The sequence below is a fragment of the Salarias fasciatus genome, chromosome 16, assembly GCF_902148845.1.
Source record: "Salarias fasciatus chromosome 16, fSalaFa1.1, whole genome shotgun sequence".
Lineage (NCBI taxonomy): Eukaryota > Metazoa > Chordata > Actinopteri > Blenniiformes > Blenniidae > Salarias > Salarias fasciatus.
Window position 1 is genome coordinate 13,556,417 of NC_043760.1, and position 11,933 is coordinate 13,568,349.

General features: G+C 37.2%; 1 protein-coding gene across 1 annotated transcript in view; it reads right to left on the reverse strand.

Annotated features, from left to right (window-relative positions):
• The window catches only part of LOC115403406 (lactase-phlorizin hydrolase-like), a 37,447-nt gene extending 26,619 nt beyond the window's left edge, over nucleotides 1–10,828 (reverse strand). Inside the window, exon 1 of the mRNA XM_030112270.1 lies at nucleotides 10,761–10,828. Coding sequence (XP_029968130.1) covers nucleotides 10,761–10,828 — 68 coding nt within the window. The remainder of the gene's footprint in view (nucleotides 1–10,760) is intronic.
• Between the last annotated feature and the right edge of the window lie 1,105 nt (nucleotides 10,829–11,933).

Below are 11,933 nucleotides of genomic sequence, written 5' to 3' on the forward strand. Positions count from 1 at the left end.
TCATCATTATGACTGATTTGGATTTCAGCTGGTCATAAAGCAGATTTCTGATGTCAATAATTGATTAGTCTGTCCTTAACCTGTACCCGTTTGAAGCAGAGATCATGTGGAACAGGAGCCAATGCCAGCTCAAGATTAAATAGTAACTGCAACGATAGAAAGATAACATGGTTCTAATCAAGAAAAAAAACCAGCCTAGTCACAAATGTGGAAATGGATCGGATGAATGCGTTGCTCACCCCTTGTCTTTCTGCATTGTCAAAGAACTTGCATTCGGATTGAAGTCCTCTGAGCTCAACTCTCACATCCGTACCTGTAAAACAAGTTCAGACACGAAACCAACAACAGATTCCCTGCTGTAGACGTGAAAGGATGAACTTTCACTATCTGCTGAAAGCCAAACTCCTCGAACCAACAGTTCTGTTCTTAGCGGATTCTTATGCAATTCAGAAGGATACCATGTATCCTGTACCCGTTTGAAGCAGAGATCATGGACATCAGATCAAGGATATCATGAAAGACTCTGGACTCACAAGAAGAGATAACTGAACTCCCAACCTGAACCTTTGTGTAAATAGCCAGCTGAACTGGACCTTTATCAGGATTATGAAAGAGGGCTTTTTGATATATGACACCATAATTTGATATAACAAAATAGTAAAAGTCTTGTCTGTGGGCATGTGTACGTGTGACTTTGAGTCTTCTGCACCTCAGTAAAACACAACAGTTTGAATTATTGTTGTTCAAAACTATTAAAAGTTCTTCAGTTGAAAAGTTGATGGGTGACTAGAAAGATAAATCAATATAACTTTTTTTAAAATCATAAATTAGTCTGAGGAATCACCAGTACGGAATATAAAACAAGAAACCATGAAAAATGTTTGTTTGTTTTTTCTCTCTGATCTATTTGAATCAACCAGAAACATTTTTCTGGCCTCTGTTTGATTACTCTGCATGTGTTGCAGTGGGTCAGTGATCATACAGCAGATTTCCGAATCATCTTGGAGACTGAGGGCGATTTTAATGATGCCAATTGATGATTAGGGTTAACTTCATGTTCTTTACCGGGACTTTTTTTTTTGTTTGTTTTCATAATGGATGCTCAAACTCTGGAGCAGTAATTTAGCAGGGATGCATACTTTACCACAGAGGCAGATTGTGTGTCAAGAGTCGATCAAGAGTGTGACCACTGAGTCGCGGATGGCATGCTGTCCAGATAACCATCTCTGATCTCTGAACCAACATCACCTCATGAGGCCAGAGATTACAATATGGCAACTTTTCATCCCTTGGAATTAAAATTTTGTGTGTGTGTGTGTGTGTGTTAGGCAAAGGTTTCAGTGATCATGAAATTCAGAAACCCAATGAAAACCAGCCTGTGTTATGATGAAGTCAGTGATCCACTGATGTGTTTAAAAAAAACAAAAAAAAAAAAAAACAAAACACCAAAAAAGTGAGGCGTCAGTTTCACATTTTCATAGACAGTGCATGTGCCGCACTACTGTTTGGTACGTGCTGTTCCAAACTTCTCATACTTTAATCTGTGTGGAGTTATGACATGTGATAAATTCAGGGTGTGACTTGCAAGGGGGGAAAGTTGACACAGCTCCTTTTCTGCTGAATCATTTTTATAGCAAGGAGCAGTTATATAATACCCACTGCATTGTGATTAAATTTTCTTCACTGGCAAACAAACTAAAATCTAATGAACCTCTTTGACACCTTGAAACTGTAATCTCTCAAATATTGAGAGAGAAATAATAACAGCAACTTTGTTACCAGATATGTTTTTTTTTCCTTTTTTTTTTGAAAATTATTAGTATGATTAATATGATAACTTTTATTTTCAATGTTTACCATGGCAAATAAACCACATTTGGACACTTTCAACATTTCACACTGAACTCTATCAACTTGTTTTTACATAACTGTTACGACTAGGTTTTTAGGAGAGGGGAAAAAGGCAGTAACATAAAGGCCATGGTGTTACGTGGAAAATAAAGTTATTTATTCACAAAAGTAAGATCAAATGGGAACAAAAATAGACTCATAAACTAGAGTTATCGATTCACAAACACAATGGCCAAAAAGTAATTAAAACTAAAGGAACTACAACAAAGGATGAAGAAACCAAAAACACAGAACCGATGTTTCCACGGAACATTTGTGGTCTTTATGTTACTGCCTTTTTCCCGTCTCCTCAACGAGCTGGTCGTTACAAGAACCTTCCATCCACACATTTCGTTGCAGTTCACCAATTTCACCTTGAGTAGACCGATAACATAGATGACATCGACCGAAAACAGATTTATTTTGGTGATTCACAGCATAAGCAACAGGAAAAATTCATTTTGTGTAACAATTACAATTTGTATGGAAACCACTGTGATATCCATGACATCAAAAAATCAAGATACATTACAGGTATGTTTTAAAAAAAAAATCGATGAAAATATCTAAAATATTGGATTTCAGTCTGAACGGTGTGAAAGTAACAGAAGGAAAATGCAGCATGAATTAGTTTTTTTTTGTTGTCTTCATTAGATGCAGACCTCATAATGTTGAAATCAGGATTCAATGCAGGTTCTATATCAGCCGTCAGACCTCCTTCATTTACTTAACATGTAATGACAGTGAATAATAATAAACGGTTTAAATTGAAGCTGCATGTGAATGTCTGAGGTCCTTGTTCTCTCCTGCAGCGGAGTCAGCAGCATGCCTCAGAGAAATGCATGGTGATGTAACACAAAAATGTATTAGTTTTGGGTGAAAATCAGTGTTCCAGTCATTCACATGAAAGCATTATTATAGTATGATATAATCACAGGAACAAACTCCTGTCTGTGAAGGTCAAAAGGTTTGACTGAATATTGAAGGAAAAAACACATTCTGCAGTCTTTATTTGGTTATTCATTGTCGATGAGGCTGTTATAGAAGAGAACCCCATCTTCTGATTGGCTGTCTTTGCAGCCTGAAGGGAAAATACGGGCCCAGGAGATAGAAAACTGGAAGGTGTTGACTTGAAGACCTCGCAGGAGGTAGACATCATAATCCACCTTGCGGTAACTGTCACTAGCAGGTCAGCAGTCCGTTTTTCAAAACCTTGACCTTGATGCCTGAAGCCCATGTTGTGAAGTTTTCATCTTGCTCACTCACTTTTACAAGCACCTTTTCACACCCTCGCCATGCTGGATGTTTATTTTGAACAGCATGAATTCACAGCTGCAATAATTGTAAAACACTTGTCCCTCCTTCTGTTCCACAATGAATGATAAGCTTTGTTAAACTTTACCAGTCTACAGCAAGAAGAAACCAAACTCAATGGCCTATGACAAGATTTACAGCTTTGATGATTATTGCATTGTGAATGTTTATTAAACTGCAGTTTACAACTCAGCTGTAATCTGTCTGGTCTTTCAAATCTTAAAAAAAAAAAAAACTTTAAAGGCAGTGAGAGTACTTGTTTTAATGTTGTTTGCCATGTTTAAATGTAAGATAAAATAAACAAGAATTCTCAAAATTCAACTTAAAGGACAGTGCATGTAATCAGATTCCCACTTTTATCAAGTATTTAACTGATGGGAAAACTGAGATGTAATGATGTCTGTATAGAAAGCATTTCATTTTGTTTCCACATAAATACACACCATCAATACTGTCTACTTAGAAGATGGAACAAAAATAAATAGAAAAAAAATGAATTGAAATGATTTTTACCTTGCAGGAACTCTCCAAGAAGCTGGTATTGACTGTGAGCACAATCATGAACTGTCATCTAGCATATCAGGATGGACAAACTTCCAGTTTCCTACAACACAGCATAATATGTTTGTAACAGCAGTATAATGGCCTTCTGGAGAACCATTATCAAAGCTCTAAAAAGCGCAATGCTACGTCTTGTGTACCTGTAATCTTTTTAGCTCCTCTGCAAAGTTTGCGAACAACTTTAATCAAACAAGTTTGCTGACACACAAATGAGGTGGACACAGTCTTTGGAAAATGTATTTCAATTGCAATAATTTCGACAAACTTAACCAAATTTTATACAATAAAAGAGTGTGATAAAATAAGGCATGATGCTGAGTTGTGCCAATACACATTTTTCTTTCTCTAGGTTACAGCTGAAATATGCGGAGTGTGTGCTTCAATGTTCATCTTGCCCACTGGCTTTTAAAATCTCCTTCTTACATTCAAGTGATGACAGTTGTTTATTCCAATTAAAACAGACTGTGAATCGGACCAGTTGGAAGAAGCATGTCCTCAGGTTGCACTCCACAGTTCAACTGATTCACAAGGTAAAACGCCCGCCCTCAGCAAGAGGAAACCTTTTTTGTCCTTTGATAAGTCTTTATGCTGCAAACTCATGGATTATATGATAATTGTATTGTAAAAGTTTATGATCTCCCAGTCGACAGCTCAGGCTTGCTTATACCACGTACAATTATAAACTGTAATCTTGTGAATCATAACGTTATACTAGATGTCTGCAACATAACATAAAGTGCATGTAGCAGCAGTGTCACCGAAGTTCAAGAAATGATTGGCAATTTTAAAATGCTCTGTGTATAAAAAAAAATTTGCATCTAAAAAGACAAGACGTGCTGTATCTTAAAGGTGCATTAAGGAGTTTTTCAACCTCAAAAATACTTATTTTCCACCATAAATATGTTACACATTTTTAATGATGTGTACAATGTGCCCTGACATATTCATTACAAATACCTCTAACAGCGCTAAATTGTCACTTGAAAGTTGCAGTGCCGGTCTGGCTCCAGCATTTTTTCCAGGAGAATTTGAAAGGAATGACGTAATGAACGCTCCGGCTGGTTAAGTTTCGTTTTGTCCGCCATTACTCCGCCAGATGTTTAGTGAGCAACAACTGAGCAGGATCTTCCAGAAAGTAAGAAAAGACCGACTTCCCCTCTTCCGTGCACGCAAGCCACAGGCACGAGTGTTTCACTAAGCTGCATTACGCCCAAGGCCTGCAGGGGGCGCTGTTTCGCATATAACGTGCAAACTCCTTAATGCACCTTTAATGTTGTTGACACCTGAATGTGGGAAAAGGAGGTGAATCTTTTCACTCTCAATTCAAATACCAGTCATCCTGTGAATTACTTGTATAAATGTGATGTAATATCCAGGGAAGACACTTATTTTCTCATCTTGTCAGAAGGAACATCTGATTTGAAAAAAACTGACTGGGCACGGGTGTGCAGTGAGGCACATACAAGGTTATTATACTGATATCACCCAGATGGTTTCCTGTGACCGGCACACTCGTAAGTTATCATCATTATGACTAATTTGGATTTCAGCTGGTCATAAAGCAGATTTCTGATGTCAATAATTGATTAGTCTGTCCTTGATTAAATAGTAACTGCAATGACAGAACGATAAGACGGTTCTAATCAAGAAAAGGAAAAAAAAAGCCTCGCCACAAATTACCTGTTGTGGAAATGAATCGGATGAATGCGTTGCTCACCCCTTGTCTTTCTGTATCGTCACAGAAGTTGCAATAGAATTGAAGTTCTCTGAGCCCAACTCTGACATCCGCACCGGCAAAACAAGTTCAGTTTTGAAGGGATGGACTTTCACAATCTGCTGAAAGCCAAACTCCTCAAACCAACAGTTCTGTTCTTAGCGGATTCTTATGCAATTCAGAAGGATATCATGTAGTTTGGAAAGACTCTGGACTCACAAGAAGAGATAACTGAACTCCCAACCTGAACCTTTGAGTAAATAGCCAGCTGAACTGGACCTTTATCAGGATTATGAAAGAGGGCTTTTTGATATATGACACCATAATTTGATATAACAAAATAGTAAAAGTCTTGTCTGTGGGCATGCCTTCGTGTGACCTTGAGTCTCCTGCACCTCAGTAAAACACAACAGTTTGAATTATTGTTGTTCAAAACTATTAAAAGTTCTTCAGTTGAAAAGTTGATGGGTGACTAGAAAAAGAAATCAATATAACCTTTTTTTAAAATCATAAATTAGTCTGAGGAATCACCAATACGGAATATAATACATGAAACCATGAAAAATGTTTGTTTGTTTTTTCTCTCTGATCTATTTGAATCAACCAGAAACATTTTTCTGGCCTCTGTTTGATTACTCTGCATGTGTTGCAGTGGGTCAGTGATCATACAGCAGATTTCCTAATCATCTTGGAGACTGAGGGCGATTTTAATGATGCCAATTGATGATTAGGGTTAACTTCATGTTCTTTACCGGGACTTTTTTTTTTGTTTGTTTTCATAATGGATGCTCAAACTCTGGAGCAGTAATTTAGCAGGGATGCATACTTTACCACAGAGGCAGATTGTGTGTCAAGAGTCGATCAAGAGTGTGACCACTGAGTCGCGGATGGCATGCTGTCCAGATAACCATCTCTGATCTCTGAACCAACATCACCTCATGAGGCCAGAGATTACAATATGGCAACTTTTCATCCCTTGGAATTAAAATTTTTTTTTGTGTGTGTGTGTCAGGCAAAGGTTTCAGTGATCATGAAATTCAGAAACCCAATGAAAACCAGCCTGTGTTATGATGAAGCCAGTGATCCACTGATGTGTTTAAAAAAAAAAAAACACCAAAAAAGTGAGGCGTCAGTTTCACATTTTCATAGACAGTGCATGTGCCGCACTACTGTTTGGTACGTGCTGTTCCAAACTTCTCATACTTTAATCTGTGTGGAGTTATGACATGTGATAAATTCAGGGTGTGACTTGCAAGGGGGGAAAGTTGACACAGCTCCTTTTCTGCTGAATCATTTTTATAGCAAGGAGCAGTTATAAAATACCCACTGCATTGTGATTAAATTTTCTTCATTGGCAAACAAACTAAAATCTCATGAACCTCTTTGACACCTTGAAACTGTAATCTCTCAAATATTGAGAGAGAAATAATAACAGTAACTCTCAACTTTGGTACCAGATGTGTTTTTTTTTCTTTTTTTTTGAAAATTATTAGTATGATTAATATGATAACTTTTATTTTCAATGTTTACCATGGCAAATAAACCACATTTGGACACTTTCAACATTTCACACTGAACTCTATCAACTTGTTTTTACATAACTGTTACGACTAGGTTTTTAAGAGAGGGGAAAAAGGCAGTAACATAAAGGCCATGGTGTTACGTGGAAAATAAAGTTATTTATTCACAAAAGTAAGATCAAATGGGAACAAAAATAGACTCATAAACTAGAGTTATCGATTCACAAACACAATGGCCAAAAAGTAATTAAAACTAAAGGAACTACAACAAAGGATGAAGAAACCAAAAACACAGAACCGATGTTTCCACGGAACATTTGTGGTCTTTATGTTACTGCCTTTTTCCCGTCTCCTCAACGAGCTGGTCGTTACAAGAACCTTCCATCCACACATTTCGTTGCAGTTCACCAATTTCACCTTGAGTAGACCGGTAACATAGATGACATCGACCGAAAACAGATTTATTTTGGTGATTCACAGCATAAGCAACAGGAAAAATTCATTTTGTGTAACAATTACAATTTGTTTGAAAACCACTGTGATATCCATGACATCAAAAAATCAAGATACATTACAGGTATGTTTTAAAAAAAAAATCGATGAAAATATCTAAAATATTGGATTTCAGTCTGAACGGTGTGAAAGTAACAGAAGGAAAATGCAGCATGAATTAGTTTTTTTTTGTTGTCTTTATTAGATGCAGACCTCATAATGTTGAAATCAGGATTCAATGCAGGTTCTATATCAGCCGTCAGACCTCCTTCATTTACTTAACATGTAATGATAGTGAATAATAATAAACAGTTTAAATTGAAGCTGCATGTGAATGTCTGAGGTCCTTGTTCTCTCCTGCAGCGGAGTCAGCAGCATGCCTCAGAGAAATGCATGGTGATGTAACACAAAAAAATGTATTAGTTTTGGGTGAAAATCAGTGCTCCAGTCATTCACATGAAAGCATTATTATAGTATGATATAATCACAGGAACAAACACCTGTTTGTGAAGGTCAAAAGGTTTGACTGAATATTGAAGGAAAAAACACATTCTGCAGTCTTTATTTGGTTATTCATTGTCGATGAGGCTGTTATAGAAGAGAACCCCATCTTCTGATTGGCTGTCTTTGTAGCCTGAAGGGAAAATACGGGCCCAGGAGATAGAAAACTAGAAGGTGTTGACTTGAAGACCTCGCAGGAGGTAGACATCATAATCCACCTTGCGGTAGCTGTCACTAGCAGGTCAGCAGTCCGTTTTTCAAAACCTTGAACTTGATGCCTGAAGCCCATGTTGTGAAGTTTTCATCTTGCTCACTCACTTTTACAAGCACCTTTTCACACCCTCGCCATGCTGGATGTTTATTTTGAACAGCATGAATTCACAGCTGCAATAATTGTAAAACACTTGTCCCTCCTTCTGTTCCACAATGAATGATAAGCTTTGTTAAACTTTACCAGTCTACAGCAAGAAGAAACCAAACTCAATGGCCTATGACAAAATTTACAGCTTTGATGATTATTGTATTGTGAATGTTTATTAAACTGCAGTTTACAACTCAGCTGTAATCTGTCTGGTCTTTCAAATCTTAAGAAAAAAAAAAAACTTTAAAGGCAGTGAGAGTACTTGTTTTAATGTTGTTTGCCATGTTTAAATGTAAGATAAAATAAACAAGAATTCTCAAAATTCAACTTAAAGGACAGTGCATGTAATCAGATTCCCACTTTTATCAAGTATTTAACTGATGGGAAAACTGAGATGTAATGATGGCTGTATAGAAAGCATTTCATTTTGTTTCCACATAAATACACACCATCAATACTGTCTACTTAGAAGATGGAACAAAAATAAGTAGAAAAAAATGAATTGAAATGATTTTTACCTTGCAGGAACTCTCCAAGAAGCTGGTATTGACTGTGAGCACAATCATGAACTGTCATCTAGCATATCAGGATGGACAAACTTCCAGTTTCCTACAACACAGCATAATATGTTTGTAACAGCGGTATAATGACCTTCTGGAGAACCATTATCAAAGCTCTAAAAAGCGCAATGCTACGTCTTGTGTACCTGTAGTCTTTTTAGCTCCTCTGCAAAGTTTGCGAACAACTTTAATCAAACAAGTTTGCTGACACACAAATGAGGTGGACACAGTCTTTGGAAAATGTATTTCAATTGCAATAATTTAGACAAACTTAACCAAATTTTATACAATAAAAGAGTGTGATAAAATAAGGCATGATGCTGATTTGTGCCAATACACATTTTTCTTTCTCTAGGTTACAGCTGAAATATGCGGAGTGTGTGCTTCAATGTTCATCTTGCCCACTAGCTTTTAAAATCTCCTTCTTACATTCAAGTGATGACAGTTGTTTATTCCAATTAAAACAGACTGTGAATCGGACCGATTGTAAGAAGCATGTCTTTAGGTTGTACTCCACAGTTCAACTGATTCACAAGGTAAAATGCCCGCCCTCAGCAAGAGGAAACCATTTTTGTCCTTTGATAAGTCTTTATGCTGCAAACTCATGGATTATGTGATAACTGTACTGTAAAAGTTTATGATCTCACAGTCGACAGCTCAGGCTTGCTTATACCACGTACAATTATAAACTGTAATCTTGTGAATCATAACGTTATACTAGATGTCTGCAACATAACATAATGTGCATGTAGCAGCAGTGTCACTGAAGTTCAAGAAATGATTGGCAATTTTGAAATGCTCTGTGTATAGAAAAAAAATTTTGTATCTAAAAAAACAAGATGTGTTGTATCTTAAAGGTGCATTAAGGAGTTTTTCAACCTTAAAAATACTTATTTTCCACCATAAATATGTTACACATTTTTAATGATGTGTACAATGTGCCCTGACATATTCATTACAAGTACCTCTAACAGCGCTAAATTGTCACTTGAAAGTTGCAGGAAAGGAATGACGTAATGAACGCTCCGGCTGGTTAAGTTTCATTTTGTCCGCCATTACTCCGCCAGATGCTTAGTGAGCAACAACTGAGCAGGATCTTCCAGAAAGTAGGAAAAGACTGGCTTCTGGCACTGCCACAGCTCCAGCACAGACTCCACCAGGTAAAAGAAACTTACATTTTACTTGATCGCTACAAAAAGAGCGAGGAAGGAGTTCCCCTCTTCCGTGCACGCGAGCCACCGGCACGAGTTTTTCACTAAGCTGTATTATGCCCAAGGCCTGCAGGGGGCGCTGTTTTGCATAAAACGTGCAAATTCCTTAATGCACCTTTAATGTTGTTGACACTTGAATGTGGGAAAAGGAGGTGAATCTTTTCACTGTCAATTCAAATACCAGTCGTCCTGTGAATTACTTGTGTAAATGTGATGTGATATCCTGGGAAGATACTTATTTCTCATTTTGTAACAAGGAACATCTGATTTGAAAAAAACTGACTGGGCACGGGTGTGCAGTGAGGCACATACAAGGTTATTATACTGATATCACCCAGAGTGTTTCCTGTGATGACACACTCGTAAGTTATCATCATTATGACTGATTTGGATTTCAGCTGGTCATAAAGCAGATTTCTGATGTCAATAATTGATTAGTCTGTCCTTAACCTGTACCCGTTTGAAGCAGAGATCATGTGGAACAGGAGCCAATGCCAGCTCAAGATGTCCACTTGATTAAATAATAACTGCAATGACAGAAAGATAAGACGGTTCTAATCAAGAAAAGAAAAAAAAAAAACAGCCTAGCCACAAATTACCTGTTGTGGAAATGAATCGGATGAATGCGTTGCTCACCCCTTGTCTTTCTGCATCGTCACAGAACTTGCATTCGGATTGAAGTCCTCTGAGCTCAACTCTGACATCTGTACCTGCAAAACAAGTTCAGACACAAAACCAACAACAGATTCCCTGTTGCAGTTTTGAAGGGATGAACTTTCACTATCTGCTGAAAGCCAAACTCCTCGAACCAACAGTTCTGTTCTTAGTGGATTCTTATGCAATTCAGAAGGATATCATGTAGTTTGGAAAGACTCTGGACTCACAAGAAGAGATAACTGAACTCCCAACCTGAACCTTTGTGTAAATAGCCAGCTGAACTGGACCTTTATCAGGATTATGAAAGAGGGCTTTTTGATATATGACACCATAATTTGATATAACCAAAATGGTAAAAGTCTTGTCTGTGGGCATGTGTACGTGTGACCTTGAGTCTCCTGCACCTCAGTAAAACACAACAGTTTGAATTATTGTTGTTCAAAACTATTAAAAGTTCTTCAGTAGAAAAGTCGGTGGGTGATTAGACAAAGAAATTAACATAGCTTCTTCTTTTAAATCATGAATTAGTCTGAGGAATCATCATTACGGAATATAAACCATGAAAAATGTTTCTTTGTTTTTCTCTCTGATCTACTTGAATCAACCAGAAACATTTTTCTGGCCTCTGTTTGATAACTCTGCATGTGTTGCAGTGTGTCAGTGATCATACAGCAGATTTCCTAATCATCATGGAGACTGAGAGCTACTTCAAAGATGCCAATTGATGATTTGGGTTAACTTCATGTTCATTACTTTTTTTTTTTGTTTTGTTTTCATTATGGATGCTCAAACAATGGACCAGTAATATAAGAGGTATGCATATTTTACCACAGAGGCACTGTGTGTGTTGTGAAACTTGAAATATTCCCATATTCGCTTCGTAGTGAGGATCATTGAGTTGTGGATGGCACGCTGTCCAGATAACCATCACTGAACTCTGAACCAACGACACCTCATGAGCTCAGAGGATTATGAAAGGATCAGGATTATGAAAGAGGGCTTTTTGACATATGACAATTTTTCATCTAATTTTTTTTTTTGTGTCAGGCAAAGGTTTCTGTGATCATGAAAAACACCAACACAATAAAAAACAGCCTGTGTTATGATGAAGCCACTGTGTTAAAAAAACAAACAAACAAACAAAAAACAACC